This window comes from Hetaerina americana, unplaced genomic scaffold (genome assembly GCF_022747635.1).
Source record: "Hetaerina americana unplaced genomic scaffold, ioHetAmer1.1.p SCAF_10, whole genome shotgun sequence".
Lineage (NCBI taxonomy): Eukaryota > Metazoa > Arthropoda > Insecta > Odonata > Calopterygidae > Hetaerina > Hetaerina americana.
In genome coordinates, this window is record NW_027286070.1 from 74,531,914 (window position 1) to 74,555,068 (window position 23,155).

The 23,155-nt window shown below is 36.5% G+C and overlaps 1 protein-coding gene across 5 annotated transcripts in view; it reads left to right on the top strand.

Moving 5' to 3' along the window:
- Positions 1 to 5,392: 5,392 nt before the first annotated feature.
- The window catches only part of LOC139700264 (solute carrier family 12 member 9), a 47,808-nt gene continuing 30,045 nt past the window's right edge, over positions 5,393 to 23,155 (top strand). Inside the window, exons 1-5 of one of the 5 annotated variants that reach the window (XM_071598891.1) lie at positions 5,393 to 5,557; positions 6,527 to 6,817; positions 12,384 to 12,518; positions 18,335 to 18,469; positions 21,518 to 21,723. In XM_071598891.1, coding sequence (XP_071454992.1) covers positions 6,532 to 6,817; positions 12,384 to 12,518; positions 18,335 to 18,469; positions 21,518 to 21,723 — 762 coding nt within the window. In that variant the 5' untranslated portion in view covers positions 5,393 to 5,557; positions 6,527 to 6,531. Of the gene's footprint in view, positions 5,558 to 5,764; positions 5,987 to 6,526; positions 6,818 to 7,767; positions 7,852 to 12,383; positions 12,519 to 18,334; positions 18,470 to 21,517; positions 21,724 to 23,155 lie in introns of those variants that run through there. The other 4 variants (XM_071598892.1, XM_071598893.1, XM_071598890.1 and 1 more) reach the window with 4 other exon arrangements.

Below are 23,155 nucleotides of genomic sequence, written 5' to 3' on the forward strand. Positions count from 1 at the left end.
CCGTTCGTGAAATAAAGACACAAAAGTAAATATTAACAAACATAAAAAATTTTATTTGAAAGAGGATACTTTAAACTACTTCTCAACATAATCTCCAAGCAAATTAAGGCATTTGTCATAACGTGTGACAAGTTTCTGTATTCCTGCTGCATAGTCCTTCGCCGCCAGCTCATTGAGATACGCGAGGGACCCATCTTGCACAAATTTTTGCATAATGCAGATGGTGTTTAACAATTTCATGAACAATTGTTCGAGAAACATTGGGAAAATGTTCACAGATGTCATCAATTGTGACGCGCCGATCGTTCCTCACGAATTCGTCAACTGAGCTCACCAGTTGGTCTGTAATGACAGACGGTCTCCCCGAACGCTCATCGTCGTGTGTGTTCCCCCTCCCCATGTTGAAGTTGCGACACCACCGCCGAACAGCCGACTCGTCCATTACATTGTCTCCATACACCTCCTTTAATTGGCGATGAATATCACATGGGCGAACGTTTCTTGCATTGAGGAATTTAATCACTGCCCTCACTTCACAACTGGCGGCGTTCTCAATTTTTTTAAACATTGTAAACAATCACAGAAACAACACAGGCAATGCTAGCGTCACGCAACTTGGCTCAGATAAGGCAGACAAGCCACTGAAGCTATCTGACCTCGTCCAGCGGCTACTCGCGTCGTCAGCACTTCATGCGGCACGAACGGGTACTACTTTCAGGATGACCCTCGTATCAGATGGAGCCAGAGAAATCTGAAATATTGTGGAAACGAAATGTTCAACTTGATATCCGGAAGAACCTCTGAATCATTTTGTAGCTGCTGCAAATCAATGATTGATCAGAATATTCCATGCAGCCAGAAGCAAAATATTTTTCTGCCCGAAGATTGGAGAGCACATAGACTCAAAGAGCATCCAAAATGGAGGTGGATTCTCACTATACTCGCAGCAGAAGTTAATAGGGAAGATGGTTCAAGTCATTTGTGACATTAAGTTTTGGTGGGCACTTAGGTAAGGGTATACTGTGCTGGGAACAGAGGAAGCTCTACTTTTGTTTTTAGTGAATCTTTAATGCAAGGGATTTTCCCATTCCAACTAAAAGAATAAAAAATAGTGGCTTTAAAATAGTATTTGATGTTAATGATTGGAACAACTACCGACTGATAGCTCTCCAAAATAAATTTGCTGAAATATTTTATAAGGCCATGTATACACAAATAGTGTCCAAGGTTGAAAAAATTTCTTTCCAATTCACAGCATGGGTTTAGATCTGAAAAATCTTGACTGCTGTCTATCATGCGGTTAACATACTCGACAATTGATGCTCTTGTTCTGTTATTTTGATAAATCAAAGAACTTTAATCATGTTAACCTTGATAGACTTCAATTTAAACTAAATATTATTGGAATTAGAGGCATTAGAATTAGATTATCTTATATCAAAGATCAAACTCAAAAGGTAGTGTTGTCAGTGGATTGGTGAAGATTCATCCAAAGGTGTACCTTGAAAGTTCAACACTGAGGCCACATCTCTTTCTGGTACATGTTAATGAGCTACCTAACTGCTAAAAGGATTATGAAGGAATAATACTGTTTTCTTATAAATGAGGAAGTACTAGGTATGGTGGGCGAGGGGAGGGGATTGTTGGGAGAAATCCTGAAGAGGTAGGAAAAATGGATGATGGGTAAATTGATCAGCAGTGGGTTGCTGAAAACTGTAATAGAGGGGAGAATGTTAGGCAAACGAGGAAAGAACAGGATAGGGATGCTGGATGGGATGAAGGGGGTAAGGAAGTACTCAGAGATGAAGAGGGACTTGATGTGGAGTGGGTTGCTGGAGTGTGTTTTGTCAAGAGTCGGAAAATATTTGGAAGTTGGGTCCATCCAAAAACCTACCATACCCGGTAGATTACAAAAAATACTGTTTTTGTATGCTGATGAAACTAATGTAATATTATCAACACACCCTCATCCCAGCCTTGCAAAAAAATCCAAGGTCTGTAAAACTTGCAAAAAACAAGTGGTGTACTGATAACTATTTAAACAAATGTTAATAAAAGTAAAATGTGTACTTTTCACACAATAGGAATATAATGAGTCTGCCAGTTAATGCTCGAGCAGGTGACAATATAAATTTGAACACATTTTTTTGAGTGAAGTATTTCTTGGGATACATTAGTAAAAGCCTAAGAGTATTTATTAGCTCAGTTCCACGTGCTATTTGTTAAGACATCTACAAGAGAATGCAAGCAAAACAGTGTTACTGCACTCGTACCAAGGGGATACCTGTATATTGAAATATAACCTATAGCATTATATTTCTGAGCTTGGCTGCTATTTCTTTAATCATTTATGAAATGCAAAAGAAAGCCATCGCTGGGAAGCCTCGTAATACTCCATTGAAGTCTGTATTCCAGGAGTTAAATTTACCACCACTTCCATAAATGTATTACGTTTTCACTCTGTGCATAAGAAATAACATCGGCAGCTATTACCTTAATTCCATCATCAGAGGAAGACTCAACATCCATTATGGCAACATAAGATTGAGCTGTCAAATTAGGGCCTAAGGAAATGGGCATCGGATGATATAACGAATTACCCTAAAGTATAAAAGATACTAAGGAAACTACTGCATTCAAATATAAATTTATAAGATACATACAAGTTAATGTGTTCTAAAATGTTATATATCATTGTTCTGATAACTTTGTCCCTTATTTCAGTACATCAATGCACTGTGGTTGATGGATATCTGTATGCTGTATTTTAAATGTCATTGCTGGCATCATACCTGTATCTCAAATGAGTCTGTGTGAATTGTACTTCATTGTGATGTGCCTTATATCATGTTCATACAACACCCACCTAATCACTTGTAATATGAATAAACCATGACAAAGTTATCAATCCGAAGGTCAATTTGATAGATGATGGTATGTTCACCCAATCCTAAGCCCAATGATGTGGATTAACACATCAGAGTATGGGTCACATTCCTTTTCCTGTGCTGCCAATGGTTTCTCAGGAAGTTCTGGCTAAAAAAACACACAGCTTGGGTGAAGCTGAGGGTGCCAAGGAATTGAACCTGGGCATTCCAGTCAGTAGTCCAACACACTGCATATGGACCACCAAATCTTTGGGCTAATGTATTATTATTAACTACTGCAAAATCTTAAGCCCACCTCTCTAATGGATATATGAGACAGACTTGAGGATAAGTTGCTTATTCTCATGCATAATATAAGCACCCAAACTGGCATACATGAATGCGTAAATCACTACTGAAATTTTTGTCATTCAAAATGGGGTCGAAAAAGTCAAGTATCCTACTGTTGCTTGATTGGTGGAGATCATCCTATGGAAGTACAGGCATAGAAAGAGCACTTTGTATCTGCTTTGTTAATTTCAACTATATTTAATAATGTTGTTTGAGAAGGAAGTATGTCTTTCAATGGTTGCTGTAATGGGTTAATCAACCAGCTTTTCAGTTTACTATGGTATTGACTCATGAGGATAGGCTCAGAGGATTTAAGCAAGGCTTAAAAAGATGATAAACATACTAAATAAGTAGCTATTACATGAACACATGATAACTTATTATTGGTTATGTAGTTAGGTATCTACTTTTTATTTTTATACATAGGTCTAGTGGGGTGATGTATTGGAATTTTGCCAGGTAAAAATGACAATAGGATATTCAATTGTTCCCAGCTCAACCTTGTACCTGATGATGACGCTTGAGTGTTGAAACCGGTTGTACGCTAATAAAGGACAGTGGAAAGTTACTTTGTATTTTTAATTTTATTATGACGATAGGATTTAGTAACAGGCTCATTAAACGTACAGCTAGAAAATTGGCCATTTTTATGTATGGCCTATGATTCAGCTAGGCTTTCTGGTTCGAAGCAACATCATTATTATAACTGCATGAAGAAGTCATGCAATTTAAATGAAAATTATGGTTAAACTAAGCAATATAAGATAACACTTGTATGACTCTGCATCTTTTTTTTAAGGTATTTACTCAAATAGATATTTATTGCACAACATACATACATACATGTATTGCACATACACGGGCAATTACCCATTGAAATTTAAGAATATATATATAAAAAGAAATTTCTTCACAATTACAAATTGTATCTCAAACATCGCTTAAACTGCATAGCATTCATAGCAAAGAAATCAATTTCGGGAGGAAGTTCATTTCCTTCCCTCAGAATTCTAGCTATTGGGCTGTGGTACATATAGTTGCATCTATAAAATTCTCTGTGAAATAATAACTTGCTTCTGGTAGCATAAGAAGGCATTTGTAAAGAGACTAATTCCAAAAGTTCAGGACTGGACACGCTATTATTCAACAATTTGTGTAGGAACATCATATCTGCCATGATGCGCCGGGAAGATAAAACTGAGATCCCCAGGTCCCTGTATGCATCCGGGTACGAAATATTGTACATGTCAACACCAAGTTTGCGCATGCATAGCCTAATAAAGCGTCTTTGAACCTTTTCAAGCCTATTAATATGACACTCATAAAATGGTGACCACATCTAGCTAAGAAGAAATTTTTCATACCAGAAGAAATTTTGCAAAATACTATCATTGAGACTGGCTTCTAGCAAGTTCCTTCTAGATTTTTCAGTTTTCTAATAAAATTTTGAAAGATTCAGCCACAGCTGGCTAAATCTATCTGGATGAAGCATGACTCCTAAGATCACGGGATTCATCCTGAGGATTATACTTCCAGCTGGACATTCATTGGGACTTACAAAAATCTTGCTGAATCTTTACTAGAACCAACTTTGTTATAGCTGGAATTTTTATTCGGGCGGTACTAATTGCAGTTGCCTTGTAAAATTTGGTGAGAATGGTAACATAGGTACTCAACTCTTGCTATGTACGAGATAAGGGTGTAATAATCGTAAAGTTGAACCATCAACTGAACTTCAGTTGGAAATCAATTAGCATTCTGCAAACAAGTTCAATAGTCACATGCAGTTTCCACCACAGTGGTGATGCTATCCCGTGTGGCAACGATGGTTTTTTGTATGGAGAAGAATGAGTCATTAGTCGTTATATCGCTTACTCAGCGCGAAGTAAGTTCCTTCATCCTAACCGCGTTTCAGGGAATAGTAAGTGGCCTTGCTTATTTTTAAAATCGCATTATTTTATTCTGCAGTGAGGTTTTAATCTACATGCCTGGTATGGCTGGAACAAAGAGGAGGGATGCATTTCCTTTATTCCAAAATCGGGACGCAAAGGCGGGCGAAAGTTCTGTGCATCGAAAAAAGTCTAGCGATATGGGTGGGCGAAGAAGACGTCAATATTGTTCCAATGAAATGCGCAGGACCGCTTATTCAAAATTTAAGTACTTGCCATGAAACAAAACTAATAAGCCTGATAGGTGTTTCTGATTAACTACCAAAAATATAAGATACGCATGAAAATAATGGCTAGTGAAACCCGAGAAAAACGAGACAGTTATTTTACATAGGCCTGTGGACTAAGACCGGATCAAATTATTAAGAAGAAAGGTTTTAGTACCGAACCGTAAATTTTCCCAGTTAGAGTACTCTAAAACTTTGCGGATGTAGTATTAAAATGTTCCGTTAATCACAAAGCGTAATCTAATTGTCATCAACGGGCACACACTTGATTTCTTCTGGTCCATTGATATCACAGTATAAAGTTGTTTCAACGAGCATTAATTAGTGATTTTCCCGAGTAGCTATGAGAGGTTTAAATTGATATGGCCAAGTCGGCCTTTCAAGTTTTCATGGTTGATTTCTTTTGTTTTCCCAGATGTTCTCATACGCATAACAAGTGGGAGGAAACTGGCTTCCGTAAACACTGTTAAGAGACTATTGTTTGTTATTTTTCATTAACGTTCTTATATATTTGATTAAGTGTTTTTTTATTGAGTTTGCTATGAATCAAACTTGGATTTGAGTGTTTTTCATTTTACATCTTAATTAAAAGGTATAGCAAATGTGAAAACTAAATATTCAGTTACGAGTGCAGGGATGTTTCTGTTACTTCAAAATAACAAGGTTCTAGTAGTGAGCTGAATTAACTACTTCCCTCGTTTAAAATGAAGGAAATTAAATAATGGTGGCTCCAATAGCATAACTTCTTTTGCACTAGTTAGGTGTTATCAAGCTTAGAACATTCGATCTTCAAATTTGAGAATCTTTTAAATTAGTTTAAATTTGGAATCAGAAGATAGTTAACTCTATAGCGAACGTAACCTAATTAAAGAGGGCTTTTAGTGAATAGGGATAATATTGGGTATCATAAGGTTGAAGTGAATGTGTATTAGGAAGTTATTGATGCATCAAAGATCACGTATTTAGATATAGCAATGAAAGTACAAATTTCGTATGGATTTAGCTGCTAATATTATTTTGTTGGTTTTTCGCTACGTATTGTGCCTTTTCATACCAAAATGTTACCTGTTGATGCTTTCGGCTTTTTTGCCCTATGACTCATGACTCTTTATGACTTTTCCCACCCATATAGGACTGATGTACCACGAAACTCCAGAAATGTTAGCTCCTGAATTAGGTTCTACCAATTCAGGGTCTGTAACATCAATTCCTGGCGTGACAGTAGGAAACAGCAATGAGAAACTACCATTAATTGCACAAAGAAGGCTGTTTGGACGACTTGGAAGTTGGAATTGCTGTCCAAATCTGTTTGGAGGTAGAGCTGGTAATGCTGATCCAAGTGCCCGCACATTAGGAACTTTTGCTGGTGTTTTTAGTCCAGTGGCATTATCCATGTTCAGTGCATTGCTGTTCCTACGCGTCGGTAAGTTGTATGATTAACTCTTAGTTGGAATTTTAACGTGTTTGTCCTCATTACCGGTATATGTCTCTGGTTCTTTACTTTGCAATCTCAGTAATATCTACTGCTAACCTCCTGGCTGGTCAGAGATGGTAATTTGTATGTATGAAAATGCATTTTAGTTATATATATTTTACTGGGGTAGAGTATATATAACTGGTACTGGTCTGTTAGTATGTCTTTCGAGATTTATCAGGAAATCGAATGCAGGATCTTCATTCTTAGCAATAAATCACCTGACGAGATTTTGCACCAACAAATAATCTGACTGCGCTTAATGGTTGAATGACAGAATATTCACCCCCATTAGATGAAACTCTATCCTTTAAAACCAGGGATGTGAAACTGAACTGCAGAAGTGGTTCGGTTGAATACATAGCAAACACTGTCTATTTTAGAAAATACAGTTCTTTGCAAACTGAACCACTGATTGATGTTTGCAGTTTTATCTAACCTGTAGCTAAACCAGTCTTTGCAAGGTGGACTACTACTTGTGACGTTTTCCCTTAATTTTGGTAATGGCTTCACTTCAACCTCATGCCAATCCTCCTTATCCTTTCTCAGCTGCTCTTGTCCCCACTTCCATCCTCTCACCCTCTGAATGATTGAGAATAATATTCTAGTGCTTGGTAGGAGTTGTGCGTACCTAGAATGGCATTGTGAGGGAAAGGGAGTGCTACTTGCAGATGGGAAGGCAGGACTCAAATGAAAAATGGAGCAGTATTAATGTTCAAAGCTAGATAAAACACAAGCTTGCAAAGAATAAGGATCCACCTGTCACAAAAGAGGATTATGACGGTTGTAGTGGAAACTGACTCAATGACCAAAAATATGTTTGCAAGGGTGTGGGGGAGGAGTTGCTTTAGTAAAACGGAGGAGCCTGTAGTGGGTTGGGTGGTATTCGTTTATGGGAAGGCCAGCCCACCCAGGCAACTGCCCATCCCTTTCCAAGCAAGTGAGCAAGAGGGGAAGGATTGATAGGACTCTTTGATTTTAAGGTAATTTCTCTGAAGAAAAATGGTCAGAAGTGACCAAGGTTTTGGGAAATCTAATAAATATAAGTTGGAAGGGAAATGGAGTCAACATTTTTTCAAATAACTCACCCATCAGAATGCTTCTTCTGCTTCCTGCCCTCTCATGATGCACTTATTGGTGAACATATGGTAATACGGGTTTACCTAAGGGACTATGGTAAACAAGTTGAATAATATTTAGGGCCGTTTACCCACAAATTAAAGTGGACGCAATTTAAGATCCAAGATGTTGTTAAGAGGGGAGAGGGAGTAGTTTGCTAAATGAGTCAAGGATTATGCAAAGGAAGGGGCTATAGGCAGCTATTGGTGACAGTTGCGCATGTGTTAAGGTATAGATTAAAGAAGGGCTACCGTGAAATACACTGGTTCTGAGGAGCAGAGAATAGGCATGGGCATCACAAAAGAAATGGATGAAGGGAGATGTATATTTTATTTAATTTATCGACTTAAATTGGGCGAGGTTGAGACTTGAAGAAGTCGCTTCTTCTTCCTAACCCTTACACTACAGACATTACATTGAAGACAATTACGTACAACCAAGCCCTAGATGGTGGAAAATTCACCTAGGCGCTAATCGAACCGGCAACCTCTGGGTTAGTAGGCAAGGACATTACCCCGTCACCACCGGGGCTGGCATGTGGAGTGTGTGTGGATGTGTATGTGGAGAGGTCTTCTCAGTGACCTTTGCTGTAAGGGGTTGGTTGTTTCTAGGAAGCCAAATACTAAAAAGGCTGGTGGAAAGGGCCAAGGTGTAACAGACATCCTTTGTCAAGATCTTTGGCTTTTTGTTGAGAGAAAATAGGTGCCCAAAATGACATCATTGAGTCATCACATATCACTGAGGTATACTTGGAAATGGATTAATGAACACCTCTGAAGTCTCCAAAGAAACTGCGGGAGATGCCGTAACAGTAACTTTTAATGTGCATTTCACGTTTGAAAGCCCCAAAATTTCAGAGTTTCAGAGGACGCCTCGATAGCTTAACTGGCTGAAGCACTCGACTGGATATTGAGGGATCTGGGTTCGAATCCCAGTCAAGACGAATGATTTTTACACTTCTGAAGTATCAAATGAGGATATTTGTGTAGGGTCATGTATACATACACTTCACATATACATTCCATACCATGCAATTTTAATTGCTCGCAAACCGTAACCAAAATAATTTTTTTTCATTTCAGTAATGGAATTCTTAAAAATAGTTTTATAACTTGTAAGCTACATAGTACATTTCATTCCATGGAATTAGTTAATTAAATGGTTGTGTTACATTTCAGAAGCCTACTTCAAACATTAATGTAACTTAGCAAAAAACTCTCTTGTACCATTGCTTCTTCAATTCTAATACACTCTTAAAAAATGAAATGAGCAGTGTGTTTGACTGTATGAATAAATAGTGTGAAGATAATTTGGTATTCATGAACAGTGATAAAAATATGTTTATCCAATTTTATCCCCAACAAAGAAGAATTATAGCCTCCATACTTTTTAGGATAAATGTGTTCTCTCTTAACTGTTCAAATGTGACAATATATTAGGGGATACTTATTCACGAGATGCTATCATAGGAAACTCATGTTAATAAAATAAGCTTTAAAGGGATGGTAGCTCTTGAGAAAAATTTTGACCCTGCTTGACGATGGTATGGCTCTCTCAGTTTATCATGCATTCATTCAACTGAAGTACAGAATTGCCATTTAGGGGCACTAATATCATTCCATGCACCTCTTTAGGCTACAAAAATAGGTAGTAAGAATTCTAGGTAAAGTTCCAAGGGCATGTAGTTGCAGACCTCACTTCAAAAAATTTAAAATTTCCACTATTCCCTGTATTTATATTTGCCGTGCTACTATCACAAGTATTGTGGAGTAAAACAAAGCTATGTTCAATATGATAACCAATGCTGATATACAAGAACAAGAGGTGGTAATGGTTTGAGGATAACCGTCCATAACTCGGCCATGCTTGTTAAAGACCTTTGTTATAATGGCATGAAATTCGTGTAATCATTATCCAGGAAACTAAGATAAAAAAATTTTTTTGTCAGGTAAATCTAATATTTATCAGTTCCTGTGAAAATGTACTGTGGATGAATTCATGTATCTTGGTAATAAATAATTTTATTCTTATATATGCTGTTAGTGCTCCTGTTAACTGTTTTTTCTTTTTTATTTTATATATTTGTGACTGTATCATTTGTACTTTAACTCCAATTGCAGTTGTATTGTGTCTGTCTGGAATACTTGCAGTGAATGTGACATGTTCCATACATTTCTCAAATGTGTCCTCTAGAAACAAATAAGCATCATTATCATAAGGGCAATACTCCCATGCTCACTAGTCTGTTTTGCCATATCATTTTAACGGAATTCTCCCTTATACTCTGGTTAATGTTGAAATTTTACAATAACAGTCTTTCACATACTCATTCCTTCAAGAATATAGTATGATAGAAAATGAATCAATTCCATTAGAGTTATTTATTCTACATCACTTTTTACATTGGCTGCACAAGTCAATGTATACAAAAATTTCGATGTATTATACCTTCCCACAAAGTGGAGTTAAAGCACAAAGTTGGATTGCAGAATATGACAATCTGACTTAAAAAGGCTGCTACTACAATGGAGTATTTCCTGACACCGAAAATATTTTTAGAACAGTTGCGAATATAATGTCACTTAGGTGGTGGGGTTAAATTGCGTTAAACTGGTAGTGTCCAAGGGGAGCACCCAGTTTTGAACCTGGGTCCTTTGGTTAGTAGCAGACTACTCTACTCATTCGGCCACCATGCCATGAATTGCGTGCATGCATTGTTACTTCAGCAAGTATAAAAGGGCTGCAAAATGAATTAAATGCTGAGGTAATCACAGTCATTTTACTTTTTAGTTACTCTGATGAATGCATATTTTCTGGAATTGACTGTGGCGATTATATTCATACTCATACTTTGCACTGCCAAAGATTCATTCGAATAATGTGGTGCAATATATAAGGAAAATTTGAAGTCGGGTTGAATTACTCCACACCTGTTGGGCATTGAGATCATTCTCAATCCCACTATGTGGTTATTTTTTTAATTAATGGCATTTTATTCTAAGAACCTTTGGTGGTCATGGAATTATTTTATTAAAATTGAATAGAAAATCCCCGTACACACCTAATGCTTACATACATTATCATTATGCAAATTCCCTCATTCAATAACTGTTTTCAACACAAAGTTCAAGCTTTGAATGTCTTTGACTTCTCTTGCAGCTACATGGTGTATGTTTTGAGTCATATCTAAATAAATTATCATTGCTAAAATTTTCACCTCGTAGTCATGCTCCAATGAATCTGGGAGTTTTCCATAGCGGAGGAGTATCTTTTGACGGGCACTTGCATAGTGAAAATATAAAACTGTACAAGTATACTAGGGACTATTTTTTCTAGAGTTCATCATGCAATAGTACCACGAGGTATAATGACAATGCTTCAAGCTTAAATTTAAATGCTCTATATGGATAGATTTTTGGTGGCAAACATGCTATTTTCTCAGAAAATACAGGTAATTAAATGCTATAAATGTTGAAAACAATTGTTTGCCTTCATAGAGTCATGTTTTAAGTTGTATTTTAATTGCTCTTTGTTCACAGATAAACAGCTGGAATCATTCATTTTAGTGGTTTATCATAATGTGATTTAATGTGATGTAGAGGTATGCAACTTCCTGCCCTTCACTTAATAGTCTTCCATCTTCACTGGTTATCAATGTGAGGATTGTTTTGTGGTTGTTATCTTGAAACACTCCTGTCGACTGCTAATCCCTTCATTCCTTTATTGCTGCTTGCCCCAACAGTTTCCATTTCCTCCTCCTTATAGTTTATGTTCGGCCTTCCTCTGCAATTCTTCTCCTTCCTGTTTCATTCAATTATGATCTAAGTAAACTATTGGCCTCGGGTTGTGCCCGATCAATTTCCCTCTTCTCCTCATAAGCATCCTCCATGGGCTGCCCTGTTCACCCACTCTTTGAAGTAATTGTCATTTATTGCTCATTCTATCCATTGTATTTTCAGCATTCTTCTATTGCTCATAATTCCTGTAGCCTAAGCTTCCGAATTTATGATCAAAAATGTTTCATAACTTCAGTTCCTTAAATCCTTCAAAATAAGTGGTGGCTAGATTGGAGCTTTTTGTATAAATCAATTTGGTTTCCATTCCTATTTGGTGAAGGAATTGATCAGAAGTGCAAGCGTCATGATCACTTTTACAGACAATAAGGAAGAAAAAAATTTTTTCTTGGAAATCTTGATTTAACTCCGTTTGATGCAAGCAGAACTTTGAAAATATAAAATCAAAATCATAAGACTAAAACTATTTCATATTGTACATGTGTGTGACCCGTCCAGTATGTGGCCGTCTGCTCTTCTCACCTCCGCCACTTTCTTTTGTACTCGTAAGTAACATTAAGCTGTGAATGCCTGTCTACATATTTATTGTTTTCTATTCACAGGGTTCATTGTAGGAAACGCTGGGCTCTTGGTTACACTATTGCAATTTCTTATAGCATATGGAATTTTATTGTTCACCGTGGCTTCTGTTTGTGCTGTATCTACTAATGGTGCTGTTGAAGGTGGTGGAGCCTACTGTATCCTTTTCAGATATTAACTCACTGGATGTTTATTATGTTTGCAGGTTGAGAGTGGGATTGTGCTATCAGTTTTAATGAAGCCCTAATTGCCCATTTAATTTTCTTTTTTGTGAAGGTATGTAATGGAAAAGTCATTTTAATAGATTTAAAGGTGAATAGTATAGTTTAATCGTACCATTACCAAATGTATGTAAAAATCTTGCTTGTCAAGGTTTAGGGACTTTTTCTGTCTGTGTGGCATAGTGATCCGAGTGTTGAAGTGTATCATGCATTGCACCTAAAGGAGGCATTACATCTATGAATAATCCATATTTTATATGAGTTAAAGTTAAACTTCCAAGAATTTTATCAATCCCAAGATTAGTTTACAGCAGCCCTCCAACGTGCCATATTTTAATGCAAAGCTGCATTCTTGGGAGAATAAAATGGTAGTTTCCCTTTGCCTTCCTCATCGCAGTATTGCGGCCGATGCCGTGAACTTCACTCTCTCGCCGGCAGCTGATGCCGGGCTGTGGCCCCAGGGCCTAATGGTGAAACTGCTGACTTTCACTATGGGTTTAGGGTACCTTTTTAGGAGGGCTCTATTTTTCTCATCGTCTCATTCCAAAATACCATTATTGTGGTTTTTCTGTTAATGTGAGGTTGCTTCATTCTGGAAAACCATTTAATTTTTTTCCTAGCTGAAATTTCGATGGTCACGGAATTCAAACTAACAACCTTTGACTCCACAGTCAGACACGTTAAGAATTTTATTGTAGGTTAAACTCATGTAACTGAGCCAAGTGGCTTTGTTATTAAATCTTATTCTAAAGAATGTTAACTTACAGAATCCTATTTACTTCATGTGCATTGAAGTGGTCATGTAAGAAATTGGAACCATTCCAGTTAAGCTTGAATTGGTGAAAAATACAAGCAGTGTAATTCCATTTCCGGAAAGAGTTTGGAGAACCTATTTTTAAGATTTCATTGATTGGGCATTCTCCTTTCCTCATCTATATCATTTCACACTCTCACATATTTCATTTAATAATTTTGCGACATTCAATGATTGATCTCATGCTGAAATTGCACAGGTTCACTTTTTAAACAATTTGCATTTGCCCAACTGTAGGGAGTTAGTAATTGTATCCCTGCATCCAATGCGACATCAACCTCTGGATTGAAAAGTACAAAACTGATTAGTGAAATACATGCTACCAAGATAAGATACTTTGGATTGGTTACTGAAAGTAATTCTAAACAAATGGCATTGAGAAAAATGATTGCCCCTGCCTAGGAACTGCTTATATAATTTAAAAACATTTGATAAAGAAGAAAAGGATTCAGAAAAGTTTAACATTTTTGTAGAAACACCTGGATGTAGTACTATAAAAACCAATGTTTGTCCCTAATTTCATGAAGTGAAGCAGTTCCGGGGCAATTGAATTTCATAAGAAATGTTAACATAGCAATGCAAGATTTAAGCAAAGCTGTAACACATTTGGAAAACCCAGGAGCTACAAGAAGAAATGTCTGGATTTAGAGGTATGATTATTACATTTTGTATGCTGCTCATGATAGATAATTGTAGGAAGCAAATAAAATATCCCAAGAATTGGAAATAACTACAAAATCAATCTTTGAAAAGGAAAAAAAAGCAGATTATACAATTATAGATGTAAAAGCAAGATAAGCACTAGCTATAAATGATGATATCATAAGAAAAATGCAAATAAGTGATGAAACACTGCTTTTAGAAGAACAGAAAGGGTTTGGAATGAATGTTCTTGCATCAAATCTTCAATCGCTTAAAATCTTACTATAGGTAAATTGTGGGACAACATTTTGAGATTCATATTGCATTTTTAAGGTGTACATTTGATAAAACAATGTTTAAACTATGAAGGTGGTGAAAGACATTGAAGATTCTCATATTGGTTGTTAAGAAGAAATTATGTCTGCCATAAAACAAATTGAAATTCAATTCATAGATGTTCCTCAATGACTCCAGCAAATGCAAGACTTAAAATGCCCAGGATACAATACTTCTTTTAACTATGGTTCGGATATGAAAGTTAAACCAGCAGATTTGTGGCACCATTAGATGAACTCCTAAAAGCAGAAAAGAGACAATTGAAATTTTACTAGGGGTAGTTTAGAAAGAATTACAATGAATTTATTTTGTGGTGTGCCTTTTGACAGTGAAACAATCCGTGTTGTACGAAGTGGCTCTCCTGTGTTGAGCATACCTTCTGAGAAGTGAATATGCAGATATATTTGACAGTACTGCACTGCAAAATGTACTTCTTGTTAGCAGTTGCATGTGGGAAATGGCGTCGGTTCATAGTGAACAGCATGCATCTTTGACATTGTGTAAGCCTATGGAAAAATTCTATGGATGTATGAGAAATGTTGCTGCAGGCATATGGCAAAGATATTCCTCCACTGATGACCTGATTTTCATGGTTTAAACAATTGAATGAGCGCTATATTTTGATCACAAAGGAATGTTTGGGCATTCCAGTTCCTGTGATCTTCCAATAATGGTGGTTGATCGGGCCGGCACATCTCATGGCAATGCAGGTGTCATTCTCGATAACTTAATCATGAGATGTGTCTGTGCGTGATGGGCGCTAAGATCGCCAACACCTGAGCAGCAGGTGGTGCACTTACTGGTGGTAGCATTGATTATTAGAGAGCGACTGACAGCTGAGGTCTTTGCACCATTAGGGATGGATTCGTAATTATTATTATTAAAAATACACATGTGCTGATAGACATTGTCAGGTGGCACACAAGTCCCAAATAATTGCAAAAGATAATACATAAAACTAGACTTCAAAACACAAATCTCTTTAACAAAACAAGCAAATCCCCATCCCATTTACAATTAATCAGCAAGAAAAAAAAGATAAATAAAAAATTAAGCTATTACATATAATACAATACACCACACATCAATCAAATTATTACTTATATGCCTTACATCTATTCTTAAAAGTATACACTCTGTTAGGAAAGGGCTCGAATATTTTTGCAGGTAAGGTGTTCCACTCAACAATTGTTCTATTTAGAAGAGAAAATTTTTTTTTATTTGTTCTCTGTGCCTGGCATTTTATCTTAAATTTGTGATCATTTTTGCCTATGAAATTTGGGTTCCCCGCCTCTTTCCTAAGATCTGCCCAAGCTTTCTACCCCTTCAAAATTCGGAACATTCCACAAAGTCTGCTTACTTTTCTTCTAGATTCTAGAGGTTCCCAGCCCAGCGTTTCTAGCATGTCAGACACACTCTCCATCCTCCCATGCTTCCCCAGTACATATCGGGCAATTATTTGGGGGCAGGGTGTTAAGGGAATGGGGGAAGGGTGCAGAGAAACCCAATTTTGGCAATAGCCTGCTCTAAATGAAGGTTGCCAAGGGGTCCACAGTTAAATGACTCATCTGATGGATGGCATACCCCACTTACACATACCCCAAGTGCTTTCCACAAAGCATCTCAAATATGGATTAGAATACTACTGAACCATTCTGCCAGTTCCAAGATTCAAACCTATGCCCTTTAGATGGGAAATCAGTACATTAGTCACTGCAACATCTCGATCTCCGTGAGTACTGGTGTGTAAGGAGTTTCAGTATCTGGTTGCCAAACATGATGATGCGTTCAATTGTTACTGGTGATGAGCTCCATCACCAAAATCGTGATTTTAAACAGATAAACACAGTCTGGAAAACACCTGCTTCTCTGACACCGAGAAAAGGCCAAAATTTTTCAGTTGGAGGAAAGATAAAGGTGTGGGAAAGGAATGGTTTACCAACATGAAGTGCCTTTGCATACAGCTGCTACAGGGCAGTATTCTGCGAGAGTTTTGAACATCCTGGTCCAACCTATCTGACAGAAACACCATTGTGTTGCATCCATTTTTTTATTTTATTTTTATTTATTTATTCAGTATAAGTCCGAAAACAGCACATTTTGGCCTTTACATCGAACTATTAACAACGATAACAATGGTCACATTCACAAACACCCAAGCCCTAGATGGAGGAAAACACACCCAGGCGGGAATCAAACCCACGACCCTTGGAATGGCAGACGAGGACGTTACCCCGCCGCCACCGGGGTCGGCAATGTACAATGGTCGGTTTTGTGTACAACATGATAATTCTCACTCTCACTTTGTCAACATTGTCATGTAATATTGGGCCCGAAAAAGATATCAAATTTGTCCTGCAGCCTCTGATCTGGACCTTGCTTCATGTGAATTTTTCTCTTCCCTCACTTGAAATCAGAACTGTGTGGCCTGTGTTTCAACTTCTAAATGACCAATCTGAAGACGGCTTAGGTGGTTCTAATGACAACATAACAAATTGGTAGACATGTTGGGCTGAGTGCTTATGTCTTGATGGTAACTCCTGAAAGATAAAGTCAAGTTTAATTCCGTAATGTATTTGTAGAGTAATAAATTCGTTGTCATTTTTTTCACTATGCTTAATGTGGAATAATGCCACTGTCTTCCCCTTCATGTGATTCCGAAGCTGCAATGGTGATGAAATAGGTGTCTCAAAAATCCAAGCTCCTGATGAGATGTCTGTGATGGAGGAAATGGAGCAAGACTGCTCCAGATTAGACACATTGATGAACAAATCTATGAGAGAGGAATTAGGTGCATCCTGTTTCATCAAAAACTGGAAATAATTTGCTTAAAATATGAAAAAGAAAGACTAACAAAATTGGGTATTGTGTAAAAACTCAAGGGAATAGGAAAATTTTAATTCTCAGGGAGAGAGTGAAAAATGTTGACTTGGAACAGACCCAAGAGGCCTGCTTGCTGCTGATGGTGATGGAGAATGATTGAATTAATTTTAATGAAAAGTTATCTTTATCAAGTGCCTGGAATTTATTGAAACCTTAATTTCCTGCCTTCTTGATTCTTATTCTTAAAATATGTTTAACCTTTAAAAAAATTAAATTTTCTTAAAAATTATGTTCAGTGTATAATTTTATGAACATTGAATACATATTTTCAGTGATTAGATTAAAGGTTTCAACAGCAACTTCTTCACTTTCATTTCAGTGATCAGCAATGCTATTTAAAAATAAATATATTTTTATTTGTTTATAAAATTTACCCAAATAAAAGTATGTGCATAACTACATGAGTTGATTCCATGCATATGCTTTTGTCCTGACACTTCATTCAAGACTTCTTACTGAATAATTAAATATAAATAATACAATGAAGTTGGAAACTAATTGGATATATCCTGAGGTGCAATGATTAATTGAAGACCATAGTCTAAGGAAACGGAGACGAAGAATCACAGAGTAAGGCCGAGAATGAACTATTAAAAAAACTTAATGTGAAGTTGGTTCAAGGAAGTATGAGGGAATATAGGGATTGACAGATGATAGGATGATTCGGAGAACTGCTACAAACCCACCCTCAGGAGGAGAACATGATAATATTTAATCCCCCAGAAGCATAGAGGAATGACTGCTGTTACTAAACAGTGTACAAAATACATGTAGAGTTGAAAATAAATTTATCATGGTATCTAAAAATTTCAAGTTAAAGATGTGGTAAATATATGAAAATCAGCAGCAAGCACCAAATCTGGTGTTCATGGATCAAGGGAGAGAATGTGAGAATCAGAAGCCACTCCACCCAGAAGTATTTGGTATTTGTGCTATTATATACTAGATTATGATTGATATAACTGTAAATCTTTTTCTTACCTACATGGTGTAAATCAGTTGATATTCTTATTTCAGCTCACTTTAGCAGGTCATGACTACCCTGAAACACTTAGATTTTCCTTAATTGTCACCCTAGTTATGATCAGCAGAACTTTGGGACCTGAATTTGGGGGGTCAATTGGTACCCTATTTTTCTTGGCGAATATTGTCAGTAGTGCCCTGTACATCACCGGCTGTGCAGAAGGACTAGTTGAAAATTTTGGACCTTCAGGTAAGTTAGAAATTAGTGTCAGTAGATTTATTGGTATTAAAATAAATTTGGTTCTCTATGAATAATTTTTTGTCATGATGCACCCAGTTATGCACGTACGTTTTGGATTTAATTGTCATAGGACTATCTTTAAAACTGCCACTGGATGGCAGAGGAAATGCGAAATTAAGGGATTAGTTGCGAAATGAGCAGAGTTACAGCCCTAACATTGATTTGAAATGGAATGCATGTCAACCAGCAATCGTTTGGCTGCCGTGCCGTTTCACTGGTAGTTACGGAGAGGAAAGTGTCCAATGGTGCTTAGATATCGTGAGGGTCATTTCTGCCCATTGATGAAATGTATTAGGTACATTACCGTTGTTGTTCCAGAGTTGATAATGATGCTTCAATATGATGCAATAACTGTCTCAAATTTGAAATTTACTTTTCCATTGGTAAGTACCTTGTTATGACTGTTGAGCTATGGAGATGTGTGTCAACAATTTATGCAGAAGATGTTATGAGGGAAGTAATTGAATTCCTTTTACCTCTAGTTACTTGATAGAGGGACCTGCAGATGGATAGAAATCAGAGGGTAGGGGTTTATGCTTTCCTTTTAAATCATTTGCAACATGGTACACAATATGGCAGTATGGACTTTGTCCATAAAAAGTGAAGTATTAAGTTTTTGGTTCTCATTTTTATTTTAGTAAACCATTATAAGTGTGATTAATACTTGCATTACCTTGGTGACATTGTGGACTTCATTATGTACATATTTCATGGTATTATCTCATCTATTTCTTGCCTCCACTCTTAGCGTAGTGTCATGTATGTCCCAGGTGCATACCTACATCATCTGATTAAAAAAATTATGTGAAAACCTGATAGAAACTGAGAGAGTGAGGCTTTTTTTTTACAACTGATTAAATGTTTCCTTTGCACAGTATTGTTTCTATAGCTGTTTTAAACCATTGCCTCCATTGAAAGATTTTGTCCAATAGCCGCATCAATATTAAAAAGTGTGTAGCAATATCAAAATGAAATACACTATGTTATCCCACAAAAGAGCTTTATTGTACGACCCGGGTTTCGTCGAAGATCGACATCATCAGTGGGTGTGAAGTGTGTGTGGGGGTGAAGTGTGTAGCAATTTTTAAGAGATGTATCAGTCATTAAAAAATGACTACATTTAACTGTGTGTTTTGGAAAACCTAACCCTTGTTATTCAAAATCCATGCTTATGCAAAAAAAACCTCAATAGATCTTTGATCATACTTAATTTGAAATATTTTGTTATTCAAAGTTAAACAGTGCCTGACCTCAAGCAAAGTACTTTGCATACTTTTATACGTATATGAGTGAATAATAATAATGCCACAGGATCGGTGATCTGGCCCCATGACCCACAAATGTGATTTATTTCCAAAATTTCCTTCAGACATTGCGAGCCATGTAGCATTTTTGTATGATGAAGTTACATGTAAATAATGAATACATGTATTGCTACTATTCATTTCCTTCAATAGAACTCCTCTGCCTCAGATGTATCACTTACTTTTGCTCACTCATTAATCAATTGGAAATTACATCAGATATAATACAAACTGACACAGCATTTTTGGATTGTTGATCCTATTGGGAATTTAATTTTATGCCTACGTTGTTTTATGGTATCAGTTGGTCAGCTTAATGCAGGCTGCCTTCGTTGAAGAGAGTAGAAGAGAGCTGATTGCCAGACCCATGCATTGTTTGGGTTCAGGAGTGAAATTTTCCATAGCATTTTACTTCATCAATGAATCAGAAGTATGAAAGAGAATCTAAGGTCAGTGAGCCAATGAAGCATGACTCTCTGAGAGTAGAGAGGATTTGAATTAGAAGCCAACAGTGGAGTATTTGAATTGGTCTTTGAAGAATTGGAGAATTTCCCCCACAGAAGATTCAACACAAACTGCGTGCAATGTCAAGTGTTCCCTCCCTTGAAGTTCATTTGAGGCACCAATCACAATGTTTCCAAATATGCCCATGGAGCATAAGTTTCAGGAATTTCTTTAATATGGTCCTGCTATGGCTTTGTACTGGAAATGAAGAGATAGAGGAGCACTACAATGATTTGTCTGAAGTTCAACACCTGCCCGTCTATTCTGTCTGTCATAAAGGGTAGCACACATTTCCCTCGACAGGAGAACTACTCCAGGGGTAGCATTATGTACACAATCCAGGAAGCAAAGTGAATATTACCAGCTCAGAGTAGTCATCATTTGGTTTTTATGATATCCTAAAGGTTGAAGTCATATCATGGTATAAAATTATTCTGCGAAAATCTGAATCTTTTCAAGAAAATTTCCTTATTCAGGGTAGAATACTAGCTGATTTATGTTGAAATGCATGTTAGTGTTCAAGTTCTACCTGAAAAAGATGACCTAACAAAGCAGTGTTGAAGAACTCAGTTTATTTATCTATGTATGATTTAACTTATGTTAAGATTGGCAATATTATACAGATGGTTGTAAAATACACAATGGTACTCTCTTGGAGAATGCTGAAAGGAAATATAAAAATAAACTACGGGAAAAGTCTCTAGGCATTTCAAGGAGGAGAACTCTTGGCCCATGTTAGCAGAAGCACGAGTGGTAAAATAAAATGTCGAGGGAACAAAGGCCCATTCAATTTCTTCTCTGGAAATTAAGTTACCCTGAATTTATGAACTTAAGTCAGAGAATGCAAGTCCACAGTTTGTTGATCCTTGCCCACAGCCATTGGGGGTCATATTTTTCAATAAATACATGCCTCACCAAGTGCTTTTTTCATAAAAGTGGTGACACAATAAATTATGTACTTGCCTGGTAAATTTGTCTAGTATTTAAATGGAAATAAATGGCAGTATTTTGTTTTACCAGATATATGGACTGGTATGAATATCTTTTAGGGCTAATTCATTTTGAAACTTTTTTTTTTAGTTTAAAGCATTTTGAAATGTCAAGGTGTTAGTATACATTGTAATGGATATACTTCATGTGATTTTTAGAACCTTAATGAAATAAGTTTTTGTATTTGCATCATTTTCAGGGTATTTAGTGAGTGCTGGTGCGGTATTCTTGCCTGATGGAAGGTGGTGGCGCTTCCTTTATTGTTCTTCCCTGAATGCTGTTGCGTTAGCTGTCTGTCTCGTTGGTGCTAGTATGTTTGCAAGAACAAGTGTGGCTACTTTGGCTCTTGTCACAATCTGCCTTTTGTCTACATTACTGTCATTTCTAATTCAGAAACCACTTCAGGTATGTTAACAATTGATTTTTCTCCAGGAATAAGTCAGATTAAATGATTTCCTGTTGAATAAATTCTTTTCAAGTTTTTAATCATGAGATTAATTTTGCCTTTCTTTCTATACATTAGTTGTATTTAACTTATTAGTCATCCTTGTCTAATTTAATTGAAGTTTTAAAATCTTGTCAACAATATAATGTTGAATTTTAAATCAGCGAATGATATCCATAGTAAATCCTTATTAACATGACTTTCAAGGGGCTGAAAAAGTTTGTCATGGTAAATGAGAAATGTTACACTTCCACAATAAAGATTTAATATTTCCCGACTATGGTTTCGATGAGGCACATCATCGAAACCATAGTGGGGAAATATTAAATCTTTATTGTGGAAGTGTAACATTTCTCATTTGCCCTCATCATGAAGGGATTCCACAGAGTTAAACATGAAACTGTTCTTTTGTGAAAAAGTTTGGGTTAAATAAAATCCATGTTTACAAATTTTCTGCAAAAACTAAGGGTACCTTTTTTTCCATGTGTAATTTTATAACTCATACTAATACAAGCAACTTATATTCTTCATGTATACTTTTCCTTGAAACGCGATTAATAGTTTTGTTAAATAAATGCAAATAAGTTTTTAATTTGTCATTTAAGTCTGTTTACTTTCTGGATATATAAATCTTACATCAGGCTTAATTTGGCCCACTGAACACATGAGTTTATAGCATGAAATATTGATTAACACAAAATGCTGGCTTATGTTTTAAATATAAATTCCTTTGTTTAAGATCAAACGATGAGCACTTAAGAATGTCATGGAAAAAATTTTTTAATTTAAAGTTTTAATTAAAAAGCTGCCGATGATGCTTAGTGATTATTATACATCATGTAATCAAATCTTCAGATGACACTAGTCAAGTTTTCTAACAGATGGTTATCCAATAGTGGGAGATAGGTAGTGGGAATCAGTGACTATGCACGGATAGTTTAAAATCACCCTCAAGGTTGAGAATATCTCTGTCAGTAGTTGTTGTGATAATGTGGTTTTGACTTTTATTACAATTTATTATTCTCCCATAATTATATCTGACTGAAGGTAATCTCAGTGAAAATGTATAATTGATCAGCAATGAAATGGCAAAAATGAAAACATGAGATGTTGAAGGAGCAGAGTCTCTCTACACTTTAGTCAACTTTGGACGAGTTTCCTAAGGGGCTAATCCATCCAAAACAAAGAATTTTGTGGCCGCACGCAATTCCAGTTTTTCCATTTTAATGAGAAACACGACGTGTCCTGCAACAATGCGTGTTGACAAACTGCTCGAAAGAACAACTTGAAACTTGTCTAACATGCAAATGGTATGTGCAACCTGGCAGGAATCATAAATTTTCGCCGATAGGAATGCCATCTCTATGTCAGGCCAAGAACTTTTCACCTTAC